The 19273-nt window shown below is 35.7% G+C and overlaps 1 protein-coding gene across 1 annotated transcript; it reads right to left on the bottom strand.

The window, feature by feature from the left end:
• Positions 1-11166: 11166 nt before the first annotated feature.
• LOC135232553 (olfactory receptor 4F15-like) lies at positions 11167-12393 on the bottom strand. The gene has a single exon (XM_064291949.1). It carries the CDS (start codon positions 12091-12093, stop codon positions 11167-11169), a length of 927 nt encoding a protein of 308 aa, XP_064148019.1. The 5' UTR covers positions 12094-12393.
• Between the last annotated feature and the right edge of the window lie 6880 nt (positions 12394-19273).

The raw sequence follows: 19273 nt of genomic DNA, 5'->3' as shown, positions 1-19273 counted from the left end.
ATTCCACAATCGATTAGAGATGAATGAATGCAAAATGATTTCCTGTCTAGGAAGTTTAGCCAGTCTTCAAAATTATGATTTGGGTTGTGCTAAAAAATGATTTGAAATAAATAACAATATTCATGATACTGTTGCTATAGCAACCACCACATTTGAAATATTTTATCACTATAAGGATTTCTTTGAGCTAAGCATATCACATACATCATCTCTTTTATTTTTTTAATAAGCCAATGAATTGAAAATTTCTATTTTACTTATATAAATGGATGAATTTGTCTTTAAATTTTTCAGCATTCTAGCTAACTTGTCTAAAGAGACAGTTGTAGATTGTTAAGCATTATCCAATCTGTACAGAAAATAAATGAAAGATAAGCATAATCTGGAAAGACAGTTGTTATCCATAAATTGGTGTTCGGTCATTTGTGAAGTAGGATAATTTTCTTTAGAAGATAAACTTTTAAAAACAAAAATAGATGCACAAACAACTTTAGACAGTTTCCTTCTCTTTCCACCAGAAAATGGGCAATTCGTTTCATTATACCTGAAAAAAGCAGGACAGGAAGTGTTATGAAGGTAAGGCAGATAGTCTAATTCTAAAAGAATAAAATGCTCATTAATTCACTGCTGTGCTCGGATAAACAGCAAGCACTAGATTATGTGGAAACTTTATGATATTTTTTCTTTATTACACATAACAAAATATTCTCTTTCTTAGAAATTTATCATACTCTATGCCTCAAAAGGAGTCCCTGGGTAGTGTAAATGGTTAAGCGCTTGGCGATAATCAAAATGTTGTTGGTACGAATTCTCCCAGAGGAGCCTGGGTAAAGTGCTGGTGATCTATTTCCAAATGATCACAGCCATTGAAAACCCTATGGAGGACAGTTTTTCTCTGACACACGTGCGGTTGCTATGATTCAGAATTGAATCAACAACTTTTTTTTTATGTCTCTAAATTTTTTAAAATGTATAGTGCCTTATCTGAAAACTAGAGAGCCAAATTTGCTTCAAATTTCACATGATTTAAAAAAGATAACAGGGTATGTGTGTTTTGTAATGCTTCCAATAGAGACTGAGGCATAAGCTCTTAATTAAAATAGTTACTATTCCTGCAGTAAAACATATAACTATTCACACCTGAAGGCAATAAATAACCACGAATAGCTTCTCATCAGTTCACGTCAGGTTAGGTTGTGCAACCATATTAAGTTACAAACACAAATAAAAATGTTTTATTTTTTCAGGGCCATTTGAATTTTAGAACTGTGGGAATCTATAGCACTAAATTAAACGTTCACTGCAGCATGTGAAGAAACATGTTTCAGCTTTAGGACGTAGCTGTTTGTAGGTCTCCCGTAGTTGAGACTAGGATGTGCTCTCTGCCCTGTGTGGGCTTTAGGATGTTAAGTGGCCTGCGGGACCCTACAGTAACCTATTCTCTGGGCCACACACAAAAAAGTGTTGAACCAAGCTGAACTACTACATCTTTGCAATATCTGAATTTCTGTTACTGCCATAAACCCAGGACTGCTACTACTTTCTAGAATTAGGATTCCAATACTTATAACAAAGGAAGTTATTGTGTTTATGACATTAGTGAAACAACAGATCTACCCACTGTGAACACATGAGTATGAAGGTCTCACGTGAACTCAAGTAAGAACAGTCTGAGCAAAGATTCAGAGCATCAGCTCGTTGGATATTCACACCCATCAGTCAAGTAAGGCTGTAAATCTCAAAATATGGAATTAATAATTCACAGATAATCTAGGCCAGTGGTTTCCAGACTTTTTGGATTCAGGGACCCTTTACACTCTTAGAAATGAATGAGGACACCAAAGATCTTCTGTTTACGTTGGTTATACCTATCAATATCTATAAATTTAGAAATTAAAATAAATTTATAATACTTGTTCGTCAACTCCTTTAAAAATACAATCATAAATGTATTGCATGTAAACACAAAAAGTATCATTTAAAAAAAATAACTATATTTTCCAAAGGAAAATAAAGAATGCAGTGAGAAGAATGACATTGTTTTACAGTTTTGTGATTTTCTTTACCATATGGCTTGAGCTCTCTTATCTGCCCCTACATTCAATCTGCTAAATGTTGCTCTGATGGAAGCATATGAAGACCTGGCTTACAGTTATGCAGGTAGATAAAAAAGAAATATTTTGATTTTGGCACAAAAGCAATGGTAAATAAAACTGCAGGTGTGCTTTAGCACAAACCAAGGCAATGTAGGATCAAGCTGTATGAGCTTTCAAGGTATGCTGTGTCACCACACACTCACAGTAAAACAACACAACAAACTTTTAAAAAAATCATTTGTACAAATATTATGACACCAACACATATTCTTGCAGTTATTGCCATTGTGATTATTGTCTTAAACAGTTAATATTATTTTACATTTATTATTTCTGGTGATTTAATTCCCTCCTTATACTGCTTACTGGAATACATATTTTTTTAGTCCCATTAAATTTCCCTTGGATTTCATCTAGTAACAATTCTCTCAGTTATTGTTTATCTGAAAATGTCTTTATTTTTATATTTGAATGACATTGTCTTTCTATATATAATTTTTGGTGATGAATTTTTCTCTACATTTTATAATGTTATTCCATTGTCTTCTGGTGTTTACATTTTCTGTTGAATAGTCATCAATCACATAGTTGTTTCTTTGATGAAGATAATGTTTCTTTTTTGTGGCTGCTTTTTTTAATGCATATACCCTTTGTCTTTGGTTTTCATAAAAATGAACTATGTGTCTACGGTGTGATTTACTTTGTATTTGCCATTTTAATGTTCACCGCACTTCTTGAATCTGTAGATTGATGCTTTTGATAACTTTTAGAAAATCCTCAACCACTATTCTTCAAATATTACTTCTCGTTCTCCTCCTCCTTTCATTCTAGGGTTATTTACCCATGTGTTACAGCATTTCATTTTTCCTACCTGCCTTTTAGATGTTCCATTCTGCTTCCTTTTACATTTCTTTTATATCTCTGTGTTTCAGTTAGCATAATTACTATTCACCAGTCTTTTGTATCCACTGATTCTTTCTTCCTGTTGTGCCAAGTCTGCTTTTAAGCCTAGCCTACATTTATAATTTCATATTTTTAGTTCCAAAATGTCACTTAGTTGTTTTTTAGACATTCTACTTTTCTGATGAAATTCTTCATCTTTTCATCCATTATTTAAACTTTTCTTCTGAATATCTTTTTAAAATGTGTAATTGTAGTTTTAAAATTTTGTCTGCTAATTTTACAATTGAATCATCTGTGGTAGGCTTCTACTATTTTCCTTTTAATTTTGAGTCACAGCTTCCTGCTTCTTACCATATCTCACAATTATGTATGTTACACATTGTATATACAATATTATAGAGCTCTAATCTGATATATTCCTCCAGAAACCATTTTATCTTTTTTCTATTAGGCATATAGAGTTAAGACCAACCACCTAAATCCAATCAGGTACTGAGCTGACTTGATTCTGGATTGTAGATTTTGTTAGGCTCAATCCACTCTGGTTTGTTCCCGCTTTTTAATTATATTTCTTCCAGGTTATAATTGTGACTCCGATGGGTGTCTTTCTCCTGGAGATTCAATTTTGTCCTTTAGAATGTCTAAGTTTACAACTGTAGCCTTCTTCCATTTCCCCCAGGTTCAAAAGCACAACAAATTCCTCAAGCAGAAAACTGGCCATGTTTTTATCCTTTTTAATTTAATACAGCTATTATTTTTTTAAATATGAATACAGTTGTTAAGCAAAAAAAAAAAAAAGTTCGTGAAAAGAAAAAATGTATAAAATACCACTGAATGGATAATGCAGAAATAATTTTGGATCACAGATATTCAGGTTCGAGTGTACTCCCAAATTTAGCAGGGAATTTGGCTCAATTTTCTATTTATCAAAGGAAAATATAAATTACATCAGCTTCAAAATTGATGATGTATTATCATATATATCAATCATATAATAAAATCTTGGAACCCAAGTCTTGAGCAAAAGAAGCGCTATACAAGTTACATAAGAAAATACGTCAGCAAATAATGTAGGTATTGTAGTTGTTGAATAATAATAATACCAGCCATGAAATGATAAGATGAACATCTATTTGAACCCAGGTTCAAAAAATATTCATTGACTGAGTCATAAAAATTAAGTCAAAATTTGAAAAATTGTGAAACTTGCAATTTAAAAAATACATATAGATGTAATGTAGATATGGATATATGCAGATGTTGGTATAGACATGAACCTAGTCTAGATGAACTGGATAGCGAGCTTGAGTCAATTGGAATTGACAAGCAAGAGTGAGAACAGAAGTCAGAAGCCAAATCACTGATATATATGATCGCCAAGGCTTTCCCTCTTGTATCCTCACCTACCATATGTCAATCACCCCTCATTACACTTTCCTATCCACCTTCTGTTTACACCCTGTGATGGTTAAGGTTGTATGTCAACTTAGCTGGGCCATGACTTTCAATGGTTTGGATGTTATGACGTATTTTGGCAATTATGTAATGATGTCATCGTCTCCATGACGAGATCTGCTATGGACAGCCAATAAGTTGGGGATGTGGTCTGCATCCAATATATATGGACTTTCTGGCAAAGTACATCTGACCTCTGGTTCTTGGGACTTGAGAGAGCAGCCTACCACCTATACATTAAAAAAAAACACTGCCATCGAGTAGGACAGAGCAAAACTGCAGTATAGCATTTCCAAGAAGCAGCTGGTTGATTCAAACTGCTGACCTTTTGGTTAGCAGCCATAGCTCTTAACCACAGTGCCACCAGAGTTCCTGCACAGCCTAAGACATTTGGTGCCAAAAGTGGTTCAAGAAAAACAAAATTGAAGGATGAATTTTCTAAATTGGTTTTCAAGTCCAGTTAGTCTTAAAAATGTTGACAACTCTGCTTTCAGCAGTAAAGAGGGTGCTGCGAATCCACAACTTGAGGTATCAATAGAAATAAACAAAATATCAACATCAATGCATTAAGTATTGCTGAGAAGCAGGGCTCTGGGTGATCATATGTTTGATACTTTTCTACAGTTTTATCAGAATGCAATGCATAAGAAAGCTGGTTGGCTGGTCCTACTTTCTCTAGACCAAGTGGGGAAACAAAGAGATGAGCTCAGGGCTTCAGAGTCACAGATCAAGCACTGCATAAACAGAAACCCGCAGAATATGTGTAGAAATGGCTATTAAGGTTGTGAGATAATGGTGCAAGAAACATAGTTGGATCAGTTTGAGTTTATTGATATTGGCCTACTAAGCACAGATTCTTCATTCAACATTTCAGCTTGAGAGGTTAGGAAAGGATCTAGTAGTTTATTTGGTTAGCTCACTGAAGGATGAATTGCAAAATGGCCTACAGCCTTGCTTTTCACCAGTGCGTCTTGGACTTCTTCCTTCAATAACATCAGTTCCTGATCATATGCTACCTCCTGAAATAGTTGAACATTGACCAATTCTTTTTGGTATAGTGACTCTGTGAATTCCTTGTATCTTCTCTGATGCTTACTTCATTTAATACTTCCTCATAAATCCTTCAATATTGCAACTTGAAGCTTGATTTTTTTCTTCAGTTCATTCAGCTTAATAAATGCCAAGCATGTTCTTCTCATTTGATTTTCTAACTCCTGTCTTTACACATGTCATTATAATATTTTACTTTGTCTTTTCAAGCCACCCTTTGAAATCTTCTGTTCCGCTCTTTTGCTTCATTATTTCTCCCATATGCATTAGCAACTCAACATTCAAGAGCAAGTTTCAGAGTCTCTTCTGATATTGATTTTGGTCTTTCTTTCCTGTCTTTTTAATGATCTCTTGCTTTCTTCATGTCCTTGATGTCATTCCACAACTTGTCTGGTCTTTGGTCATTAGTGTTCAGCACATCAAATTTATTCTTGGAATGGTCTCTAAATTCAGGTGGAATATACTCAATGTCATACTTTGGCTCCCATGGACTTGTTCTAATTTTCTTCAGCTTCAACTTAAACTTTCATATGAGCAATTGATGGTTTGTTCCACAACCAGCCTGGCCTTGTTCTGACTGATATTGAGATTTGCCATTGTATCTTTCCACAGATGTAGTTAGTTTGATTCCTGTGTATTTCATCTGATGAGGTCCATATGCGTACTCACCATTTATGTTGTTGAAAAGAGACATTTGCAATGAAAAGGTCATTAGTCTTGCAAAATTCAATTATGCGTTCTCTGGCACTGTCACCAACATCATATTTTCCAACTACTAATTCTTCTTTGTTTCCAACTTTCACATTCCAATCTCCAGTAATTATCAACGCATCCTGACTGCATGTTTTATTAATTTCAGACTGCAGAAGTTGGTAAAAATCTTCGATTTCTTCATCTTTGGCCTTAGTGGTTGGTGCATAAATTTGAATAAAACAGTCTTATTAACTGGTCTTCCTTGTAGGCCTATCAATATTATCCTACCATTGACAGCGTTGTACCTCAGGTTATATCTTGAAATGTCCTTTTTGATGATGAACACAACATCATTCGTCTTCAAGTTGTCATTCCCAGACCATATGATTGTCTGATCCAAAATGGTCAATACCAGCCCATTTCAGTTCACTAATACCTAAGATATCGATGTTTATGTGTTCCATTTCATTTTCTACAATTTTCCAATTTTCCTAAATTCATACTTAGTACAGTCCATGTTCTGATTATTAATGGATGTTTGCAGCTGTTTCTTTTCATTTTGAGTTGTGCCACATCAACAAATGAAGGTCCCCGAAGCTTGACTTCATCCATATCATTAAGGTCAATTCTACTTTGAGGAGGCAGCTCTTCCCCAGTTGTCTTTGAGTGCCTTCCAACCTGAGGGGCTCAGCTTCCAAAATTATACCAGTCAATGGTCCACCAATATTCATAGGTTTTCACTGGCTAATTTTCTTCAGAAGTAGACGCCAGGTCCTTCTTCCCAGTCTTAGTCTGGAAGCTCAGCTGAAACCCGTCCACCATGGGTAACTCTGACGGTATTTGAATACTGGTGGCATAGTTTCCAGCATCATAGCAACATGCAAGCTCCCACAGTAACACAAACTGACTTAGGTAGTGGAAAGTAGTCCAAAACAAGACAAGTCTCTGCAACAGGTTCAGGCAGCAGTGCAAGCCGCTCCATCACTTGGGCCATAGGATCTGGCTGACCCTATTTTACCTGAAGTGTCAGTGGCAGATAGAGGTTCTGTTTGGAGTCTTTGGCAGGCCCCTATTGGTGAATCACAGCACGGACCCTTAGGACTGTGGAGCAAAGCCCTGCCATCTCTGCAGATAACTATTCTCCTTTTGGAAAACAGCTTTTGGATAGTTACTGGGTCTTAGTAGGGACTCTACACTTAACCATGAGCCACCAAGTTATCATACAGACTGAGCTGCCCACCAGGGACTAGGCATCCTCTGACCCAGAGAGTTATAAATTCAGACATGTGCAGCAGCACTCCATCATTAAATTCTTAGTGGTATATAAGAGATTAAGCCCAAGCAGGACCTGAAGGCACAAGTAAGTTGCATGAGGAGATGGTCCAAATGTCTCCACTCCTGTCATATTACCTGCCCTCTCCTAGTCTGCATCTTTGACCTCATGGGAGTTCATCTTGATCAGTTGACTGAGGAAGAGAAAACTCATGCCTGGTTTACAGATGGTTTTGTGTGATATGTAGGTACCACTTGAAAGTAGAGAGCGGCAGCACTACAACCCCTTTCTGGGACCTCCCTGAAGAACAGTGGTGAAGAGAAATTCTCCCAGTGGGCAGAACTTCAAGCAATGCACTTTGTTGTTCACTTTCCTTGAAAGGACAAATGCCCAGATATGTGACTGTGTACCAATTCATAGGCTGTGGCCTATGGCTTGACTATATGGTCAGAGCTTGGAAGGAACATGATAGGAAAATTTGTAACAAGGAGGTATGGGGAAGAGGTATGTGGATAGACCATTCTGCATGGGCCAAAGAAGTAAAAATATTTGTGATCTTATGTGAATGCTCACTGAAGGGTGCCCTTGGTAGAGAAGGATTTTAACAATCAAGTGAATAAGATGACACATTCTGTGGAATCCAGTCATCCTCTTTCTCTAGTCATCCCTATCATTGCCCAATGGGCTCATAAACAAAGTGGCCATGGTGGCAGGGATGGAGGTTATGTGTGGACTCAGCAACATGGACTTCCACTCACCAAGGCCAACTTGACTATAGCCACTGCTGAGTGCCTAACCTACCAGCAGCAGAGACCAACACTGAGTCCCCAATATAACACCATTCCTTGATGTGATCAGCCAGCAACCTGGTGGCAGGTTGAGTACATTAGACTGATTCTATCCAGGGAAGGACAGTGTTTTGTTCTTACTGGAATGGACACTTATTCTGGGTACAGATTTGCCTTCCCTGCATGTAATACTTCTGCCAAAACTACTATCTGTGTGCTTACATAATGCTTTATCCACCATCTTGGTATTCCACACAGCATAGCCTCAGATTAGGGGACTGACTTCAAAGCAAATGAAGTGCACCAATGGGTCACGATATTGGAATTCACTATCTTATCATATTCCCCACCATCCTGAAGCAGCTGGCTTGATAGAATGATGGTATGACCTTCTAAAGACACAATTATGTTGCCAGCTAGGAGGCAATAATTTGCAGGGTTGGGGTAATGTGCTACAGGGGACTCTATAGGCTGTAAACCAGCATCCAATATATGGTGCTGTTTCTTCCATAGTCAGATTCACTATCTTATCATGTTCCCCATCATCCTGAAGCAGCTGGCTTGATAGAATGATGGTATGACCTTCTAAAGACACAATTATGTTGCCAGCTAGGAGGCAATAATTTGCAGGGTTGGGGCAATGTGCTACAGGGGACTCTGTAGGCTGTAAACCAGCATCCAATAAATACGGTGTTGTTTTTCTTCCATAGTCAGGATTCATGGGTCCAGGATTCAAGGGATGGAAATGGAAGTGGTACCACTCACTATTGCCCCTAGTGACCCACTTGCAAAATTTTTGCTTCCTGTCCCCATGACTCTATGCTCTGTGGGTCTAGAGATCTTAGTTCCAAAGGGAGCAATGCTCCCACCCAATCATTCCTTTATCACTGATTCCACTAAATGGAAGTTAAGAATGCCACCTGGTCACTTTGGACTCCTCATGCCTTTGGATCAAAAGGCAAAAAAGGGAGTTACCAAATTGGCTGGTGTGATTGATCCTGATTACCAAGAGGGAATTGATTAATATTACATAATGGAGGAAAAGAAGAGTATGTCGGGAATACAAGAGATCCCTCAGGATGTCTCTTAGTACTACCAATGCTGTGTGATTAAGGTCAATGGAAAACTAAAGCAACCCAATTCTGACATGACTATTAATGGCCCAAACTCTTAAGGAATGAAAGTTTGGGTCACCCCACCCCACATAGAACCAAAGCCTGCTGGCCCATTGCCTTGATATTAATCTCACTCTCTCTCTCTCTCTCTCTCTCTCTCTCTGTGTAGATAGAAACAATTCACTAGTTTTGCTTCTCTAGAGAACCCAGCCTAAGACATGCCCCTTCCCCCAATCTCTTCTTCCTTCCCTCAGGTTTTAAGTTTCTCTCACATACTTTTTCTCTTCCATATAAAATATAATTATTCATATACTGGGTTTATATATAAGGAGAATCACATTTTCATAGTGCCTTCAAAAGCTTGAGCATATAATCTCCAAGTTAATAAATTCGAATCCAGCTATCTAATGTCTGAGGGCATACTTTCAGCATTTCCAAGTCTGTATGGTTTTCCACGAACATCCCATAAGAATTTATCGGGATTGTAACCTAATTGCCAAACAACTTCCTAAATAGAGAGTTAATGTGAAACACAATGTAACTTAATAATCAACAATCTATCCTGACTATTAGAAGATGATTTTAGAAAGAAAAATAGTTAAGCCTACAATCGTTTGTTTTTTACAGTGAGTAATTCAGAGCATTTTTCTAACTAAGTAATAAGACAATGAGCATAAAACTTAAATCAACGTGGAACATAGGTTACTTTGTTTCAGAGGAATAAATGTTATGGGAGTTAATTTATCTTCTTATATGAGGAAGTTTTCCAATCCATGTTATTGTTGTTAGGTGATGTCAAGTTGGTTCCAACCCACAGCAACCACGTGTACAACAGAACGAAACACTGCCTAGTACTACACTGTCCTCACAATCATTGTTATGGTTGAGTCCATTGTTGCAGCCACTGTATCAACCCATCTTATTGAGGGTCTTCCTCTTTTTTCACTGACCCTCTGGTAAACATTATGTCCTTCTCCAGGTACTGGTGCCTCCTGATAACACGTCCAAAGTATGTGAGATGAAGTCTGGGCATGGTCACTTATAAGCATTATAGCTTTACTTCTTCAAGACACATTTTTTTTTTTTTTCTGGAGTCCATGGTGTATTCAATATTTTTCGCAAACACTATAATTCAAAGGCATCAATTTTTCTTCGGTCTGCCTTATTAATTGTCCAGCTTTCACATTCACATGAGGCAATTAAAAATTCAAGGGCTTGCATCAAGTGCACCTTAGTCCTCAAAGTGTCATCTCTTAACCCTTTAAAGAGGTCTTTTGCAGCAGATTTCTCCAATACAATAGATCATTTATTGTCTTACTGATGCTCCCATGGGCATTTATTGTAGATTCAAGTAAAAAGAAATCCCTGACAACTTCAGTAAATAGAGAAAATAACAAAAATCAATAGTAGTTTTGTGACTAGAGTACTAAGGTCTGGATTTTTACAAACTTTTCAAGATTATGTATGGACTATTAAAAAAATAGACCACATAAAAAGAATGTGTGCATTTAGCATTTCAAAGTATTAAAGCACATAGGAATAGCCCAATACATGAACAATTAAATATGTAATTAAATAAATCATTAACTTTGGATAAAACAATCCAAGATAGTTCCCTCTTGAATTTGGAAGAAGTAACATACTTTATTCAACAAGCTGGTATATACACCAAACACTTGAACTATCTGTCAGATAAGTTCCTAATTTAGTATAATTACTTCAGCATTTGTGTTACATGAAGTGGTTTAACTTGTATTCTCCTTTACTTAGAAGATCTTTCTCAAACTCAGGAATCAACTACTTAGTCTCTTCATTGCCATCTTCATGTCCTTGTTCCCCAATGTGTAGATGGCAGGGTTCAAGATAGGTGTAATCAAAGAGTCCAAAATGGCAAGAAACTTATCTACTGGCACCATGGGAAATGGCCACACATAGATAAAGATGCATGGTCCAAAGAACAAAACCACCACAGTGATATGAGCTGACAAGGTAGAGAAGGCCTTGGATAGACCACCTGAAGAGTGTTTCCATACAGTGACCAGGATGAAGATGTAGGAGAAAACCAATAAGAAGGTTCCCATGGAAATTAATCCACTGTTGGCAGTAACCATGAACTCCAGTTTGTAGGTGTTTGTGCAGGCAAGTTTGATAAACTGAGGTAGATCACAGTAAAAGCTGTCTATTGCATTATAGTAAGCATTAGGGCCACAAAAATCCAAACTGACAATAAAAGCTAGCTGCACCACTGAGTGAATGAGACCAATAACCCAAGAACCAACCAGAAGCCAAATGCACATGTGTGGACTCATGACGGTCAGGTAGTGGAGGGGCTTCCATATGGCCACATAATGGTCCAAGGCCATGGCTATGAGCAGCACCATCTCAGATCCACCTAGAACATGAAGTACAAAAATCTGGATGACACACCCCTGGAATGATATAGTGTGTTGCCCAGAGTACAAGTCAGAGATCATCTTAGGAACCAGTAAGGTAGAAAGACACATATCAATAAAAGAGAGGTTGGCTAACAGAAAGTACATAGGAGAATGCAATTGAGAGTCAAAAGTCACTGTAAACACAACCAGGAAATTTCCCAGAACAATTGTTACATAAAACACTGTAGAGAAGGCAAGGAGGAAATGTTGCATTGGTCTAGAGGTAGAAAGTCCCAGGAAGACAAATTCAGACACCTCAGAGTAATTTGCTTCATACACTGACATTGTCTGTTGCTGCCTAAAACACACAAATCAATGACTGAAAGCTTGGCTATCAGGAAGTACATGGGGGAATGAAAATGAAGGACAAAGGTTACTGTAAGCACAAAGAGGTTTCCCAGAACAATTGATACATATAAAATGGTAGAGCAGGTAACAAGGAAATGCTACACGGTCTAGAGATAGAAAGTCCCAGGAACACAAATGCAGACACCACAAAATAATTTGTTTCATTTATTTATGTTTTTGTGTTACCTGAAAGGAACAAAGAAAAGTGTTATAAGGGAATGAACCAGAGCTGTTGAAAGAACCAGGTGGTGTTTATTTTAAATTCTGATATGAAAGAAACATCTTCACCAACAGCCTCAAAAGTCTTTCTGAACAAGAAATACAGTAGTTTATTCATTTAACAATTGTTCATTGAGCAGCTACTATGAAAATCTCTTATGAAACAAGCACTGTGTCACATTCTGGGATATAACATAGACCCTGCTTTCTTGTTGTTTGCCGATACCAGTGAGCTAGATGTTAAATAGCTATTCACGTAACTTCAGGTAACTAGATGAATAAAAAGGAGGTAAGTGATGTGAACATAACAAACAAAGTGCTTGAGAACAAAGACAGCTCATATCAGCATCATCTGCCCTGATCTGGAAGATGGTGATTGTGCTAAAATCTAAATGATGAATACAAGTTAATCAGTAGAGGAAAAGGATGAAGAGTAATATAGGCAGAGGAAATGGCATGAAGAAAACCTAAAAGCATGAAGAAACAGAAAAATTTGGAATAAAATAAAAGAAGAAGAGTATGGGTTTGAACAAGAAAAACCTCATCAGTGTGTGTTAAGAACTTGATCTAATCTTAGAAGTGATAGAAAGCCATAGAGGCAGAACAGCAAAATAACAATATTTGTGTCTTAAAATCTTACAGTAGCTGCAACGTGAAGATTGTAATGAGGGTGTAGAAGAAATGAAGACAGCATATCACAATTTACGCACGCATTGCCGTCAAGTTAATTCCAACTCATAGTAACCCTATAGGACAGAGTAGAGCTGCCCTATAAAGTTTCCAAGGTGGATTTGAACTGCCAGGTTTTGGGTTAGTAGCAGAACTCTTAACCACTATGATATCAAGGTTTCCACAACTTACCATATTTGGCAAAAGTAAAGTGAGTTCCTGACCTTACAGCTTTAATAAAAACGAGCTTTGAATGAATATTTAAATACAAATAAAAGACAGAAATGGAAGAAATTTTAGCCTTATTATTAGATAATCCTTTGTTTGAGAAAAACTTTCTACACATACCACCATATGCACAAAACATGCAATAAAAACTGGCACTCTTCAGTGTAAAAAAGTTAAATCTTCCACATACATTTTTAAAGGAAAATGTTGTTCAATATAACAACGAAAATTTGATTTTACATTGACCAAACACATAAAGACTATGGACATAATAAAAAATCCATATAGTCAAAAAACATATGAAGAACACTCAAACACACTAGTAAGCAAATAAATGTAAATAAAAGAATATTGAGTTGCTATTATATTTGTATTTTTTTAATTATATTTGTAAAAAATGTCAATGTTTAAAATAAACAATTAACATACCATGGGTGAGGCTGTGAGGAAACAGAAATTCTCACAGCCTGCAATTCAGAGTACAAATTGATGAGCCTTCTCCAGAATACAATTTTAAAACACATATCAAATATTAAAAAAAAAAAAAAGCCACATGACAAACAATCCTACTATGAGACATTTTTCTTAAGTAAATAAAACCAAATGAGCTAAAATATTTACTTATTTGGACAGATATTACATCACTTTTTATATAAAGGTAATAAACTAAACATCATTCGGAACAAAGGAGAATGAAGAAAACCAAAGACTCAATGAAAATATTAGTCCAAAGGACCAATGGCCTACATGAACCACATCCTTCACCGGCCTGAGTGCAGATGAACTAGGTGGTACCTGGCTACCACCAACAACTGCTCTGACAGGGATAACAGTAGAGTGTCTGGAAGAGTGGGAGAAAAATGTAGAACGAACTTCAAATTGACAAAAACAAAAAGAACAGACTTACTGGTCTGACAGAGACTGGAGAAACTCTAGGCCACTGGACACCCTTTTAGCCCAGTAATGAAGTCACTCTGAGGTTCACCATTCAGCCGAAGATTAGACAGGCCTATAAAACAAAACAAGACTCAACAGGCACACCAGACCAGGGGAAAGACTGAGAAGGCAGGAGAGGAGAGGAAAGCTGGTAAAGGGAAACCTAAAGTTGAGAAGCAGAGAGTGTGAACATATCATGGGATTGGTAACTGATGTTCTAAAACAATATGTATATAAATTGTTTCGTAAGATGCTAGGTTGCTCTGTAATCCGTCATCTAAAATACAATAGAAAAAAGAAATACCAGCGTTGTACAGCAAGCACAGTTGCAAGAAAACTTACCTTATGTATAAGAGTGATAAGACAATTCAAACGTATGGCCCCTTGGGGCCTAGCCTACATCAAGGGAAAGTTAATAAAAAATTAAAAATACCTTTTAAAAAACATGTATTATAAAAGGGTTAAGACCATAGTCTTGTGGGATAACTTGGTCAATTGGCATAACATAGTTCATAATGTTCTACATCCTAGTTTGGTGAGTAGCACCTGGGGTCTTAAAAGCTAGCAAGAGGCCATATAAGATACAATTACTGGCCTCTACTTACATTCAGGAAAAGAGAATGAAGGAAATCAAAAGCTGGCAGAAGAAACTAGTCCACAGGATTAATAGGCCACATGAACCACAGCCTCTTCTAACTGAGGCCAGAACTAGACAGTGCCTGGCTACCACTACCGATCATTTTGACTAGGGACACAATAGAAGGTTCTGGATAGTATGGGAGAAAACTGTAGAACAAAATTCTAATTCCTAAAAAAGTCCAGATTTACTTACAATAGAGACCAGAGAAACCCCTGAGATTATTGCCCTAAGATACCCTTTGAACTTAGAACTGACTTTATTATTTCAGGTCACCTTTCAGCCAAATCATAGATTGGCTTATAAAATAAACAATATCACCCATGAGTAATGTGTTCCCTTAAACAATCAACTACATGAAATCAAATGGTCAATGTTTACTAAAAACCAAAGATGGGAAGGCAAGGAAAGGAAAGGAAGCTAGACCAACAGAAACAGAATAGAAATAAAGAGGATGCTGACACATTGTGAATTGTAACCAATGACATGGAACAATTTGTATAAAATTTGTTACATAGGAACCTAATTTGCTGTGTACACTTTCACCTAAAACACAATAAATATTATTTTTAAAAAAGAAAAAAAAATTAAAAAATTTCCAGTATCCAACAAAAAATAATGAGACAATGCAAACAGGAAAACATAACCATACACCGGGGTTGGGGGAGGGAGGAGTAACATGAACAGCCTGTGAGAATGACCAGATATAGATTTCTAAGAAAAGTATTTCAATGTAGCCATTATAAGCATGTTTAAAGAATTAAAGAAAACCATGATTAGAGAAGCAAAGGAAGAAATGAAGAAAATATTGCATCAAATAATTAATATCAATATAGACATAAACTAAACTAAAACAAACTCATTCCCATCAAGTCAATTCTGAATCACAGATACTCTATAGGACAGAGTAGAACTACCCCATAGTGTTTCCAAAGAGTAGCTGGTGGATTTGAACTGCCAGTCTTTTGATTAGCAGCTGAATGCTTAACTACTGCAACTACTGTGCCGCGAAACCAAAAACCAAACCCACTGCCACCAAGTCGATTCTGACTCTTAGCGACCCTATAGGACAGAGTAGAACTGCCCCATAGAGTTTCCAAGAAGTGCCTGGTGGATTCGATGTAGCAGATGTAAGCAGATGTAGCTCCTAATCACTACACCACCAGCGTTTGCAAGTGGGCCACCATTTAAAGGAATCAAATGAAAATTCTGGAGTTGGAGTGTATAATAACTGAAATAAAAAATTCACTAGAGCAGCAAAACAGTTGATTTAAACTGGCAGAAGAAAGAACAAGTAAACTTGAAGAAAGATCAATAGATGTTATGCAAACTGAAAAACAGAGAAAGAAGAAATGAAATGAAGGGCTCCTCAGAGAAATGGGGGACACCATCAGCCACAGCAACATATGCATAATGAGTGTACCAAGAGGAGACGAGAGTGAGAGAGGGGCAGAAATATATATATATATATGTATATATACATATATATATATATGAAGAAATAATGGCAGAAAACTCCCCAAACATAGTAAAATAATGATAATAACTTACATATCCAGGAAGCTCAATGAGCTCCAAGTAGAATAAACACAAAAAGATCAAAAAACAAACATAGCAAAAATGTTAAAAGCCAAAGACAAGAAGAAAAAGCTTTTTACTTACTATGGCATCTAAATAAGATCAACAGGTGACTTGCCAGCAGAAACAATTGAGTCAGAAGGCAATGGGATGACATATTCAAAGTGATCAAGGAGAAAGCTGTCAAACCTACACTTCAAAAATAAAAGTGAAGTAACAACTTTCTCAGATTAAAAAAAAGAGAGAAAATTGGTTGCTAGCAGATCCACCTTAGAAAAAATACTAAAGGAAATTCTTCAGGCTGAAAGCATGTGATTCCAGACAGTAATTCAAATCTACATGAAAAGCATAGGGAATTATGTAATTATAAAAAAAGAAATGAATATTTGCCTTTGTTCTCTTATTTAAAAAACTTTATAAATTATTATGTAATAATATATTATAGGACATATAATATATAAAAATATAATACATGTATAATATATGGGCCAATATCAACACAGAAAAAGTGGGTGGGTAGAAAGTTGTATTGAATGAAGGAAATCACTAGAGGGTAAATTAATAAGTACAACAATGCATTGTTGGGCTGAAACCATTAATAGAAGCAATATGTATAGCAATCTCACAAAAAGCAGAAAATGGGAATAGACCTATATGGGAGAAGCATTTCATATATCACTTAAACTGAGCTAGTATAAATCTGAAGCTGACTCTGACAATTTAAGATGTATGTGGTAAATCTTAGCAAAATCTCTAAAAAACAAAAAAACTGTAAAATCCAATACAGATATGTAAATGCTACATTAAAAAATATTCACTGGGTACAAAAGAAGTAAATGAGGAATAGAGAAATAAAAAAATACATGAATCATACAGAAAACAAAAAGTAAAATAGCAAATGCAAAATCCCACTGTATCAATAATAACATTAAGTGTGAGTGAATGAATTAAATAATACGATCAAAAGGCAGAGATTGTCAGACAAGATTAAAAAAAAAAATGATCCGACACTATGCTATCTAGAGAAGACACACTTCAAATTCAAAGATACAAATAAATTGAAAGTAAAAGAATGAAAAAGTATCATGGAAACAGCAACCACAAAAAGTCAGAGTGGCTATACTTTAAAACAAGAAAATTTACTACAAATAAAGAGGAATATTATATAATGATAAAAGGATCAATTCATCAGGAAAATAAAACAATTATAAGTATGTATGCCCCTAATAATAGAGAACTAAATATATGAAGCAAAGAGACAGAAATGAAAGGAGAAACAGACAATTCAAAAATAAAAGTTGGAGACTTCCATACCCCACTTTCCATAATAGATAGAAAAACTAGATAGAATATTAACAAAGTAATAGAAGAGCTGCAAAACACTATAAACCAACTAGACCTAACCAACGTATCTAGAACCCACTACAAAACTCAACACTGTACACATTCTTCTGAATTGCACGTGGAACATTGTACAAGACAGACCATATACTAGGTCAATAAACAAACCTCAATACATTTGAAAGGATAGAAGTACAACGTATACCTTCTGAACACAATAGAATGAAATTAGAAATAAATAGCAGAAAAAATTTGAGGAAACTCATAAGTATGTGAAAATTAAATAGCACATTTGTAAATAATGAGTTAAAGAAGAAACCACAAGTAAAATCAGAAAATATCTTGAGATAAATGAAAAATGAAGACACAATATACCAAAAATTATGAGACGCAGTTAAAGCAGTGCTTAGAAAGAAATTTGTAAGTGTGAATGCCTATATTAAGAAAGAAATATTTCAAATGAATAACCTAACCTTTCCTCTTAAGACACTATTAAAAGAAAGAAAATTTAAAGCAAGCAAGCAGAAGGATATGATAAAGATTAAAGTGCAATTAGTGAAATAGAGAATACAAAACAACAAAGTCAAATAAACCAAAAGTTGTTTTTTTGAAAAGATCAACAAAATTGACAAACCTTAAGCTACATTTACCAAGATGAAAAGAGAGAAGACTCAAATTACTATAACAAAAAATTAAAAACAGAATATTACTGCTAGCCTTACAGAAATGAAAGGATTATAAGGAATACAGTGAACAATACAGGCCAACAAATAAGGTAATTAGGATAAAATAAACAAATTCCCAGCAAGACATAAACTATTGAAAATGACTCAAGAATAAGGAGACAGCCTTGATAGACCTATAACAAGGGAAGGGACTGAACTTGTAATAAAAAAAAAAAAAAAAAAAAAAACTAACCATAAAAAAAAAAGCTGAGTCCTATGTGCTTCAAAAATAGAGGGGGAGGGAATACTTCCCAACTCATTTTATAAAGCCAGTATTATCCTGATAGCAAAACTAGATAAAGTCATCACAAGAGCATGAAACTTCTGACCAATATCTCTTATGAATATGAATTTAATATCCTCAACAAAATACTAGCAAACCAAATACAGAGACAAATAAAAAGAATTATACACCATATGGACAAGTGAGATTTATATGATAAATGCAAGGATAGTTTAACATTTGAAAATTAAAAGAAAATGAAATCTCATGATTATCTGAATAGACATAAGAAAGCATTTGACAAAATCCATTTAAATGCATATATTTAAAAAAGGGAAAAGTTGCATCTCTTTCATGATTTACAAAAATAAAAAAAAAACTCAATTAGAAATAGAATAGAACTTCATCAAATTAATAAAAGAAAAAACCACAGGTAATGTCATATTTAATAGTGAAAGACTGATGCTTTCCCTCTAGGGTCAGGAACAAGGCTAGGATGTCTGCTCTCACCACTTCTATCTAACATAGTATTGGAAGTTCTAACCAGCATATTTAGGCAAG

This window comes from Loxodonta africana, chromosome 10 (assembly GCF_030014295.1).
Source record: "Loxodonta africana isolate mLoxAfr1 chromosome 10, mLoxAfr1.hap2, whole genome shotgun sequence".
In the NCBI taxonomy this organism is placed as follows: Eukaryota; Metazoa; Chordata; class Mammalia; order Proboscidea; family Elephantidae; genus Loxodonta; species Loxodonta africana.
The sequence above is the reverse complement of the archived record's forward strand: the minus strand, read 5'-3'. Positions and strand labels throughout refer to the sequence as shown.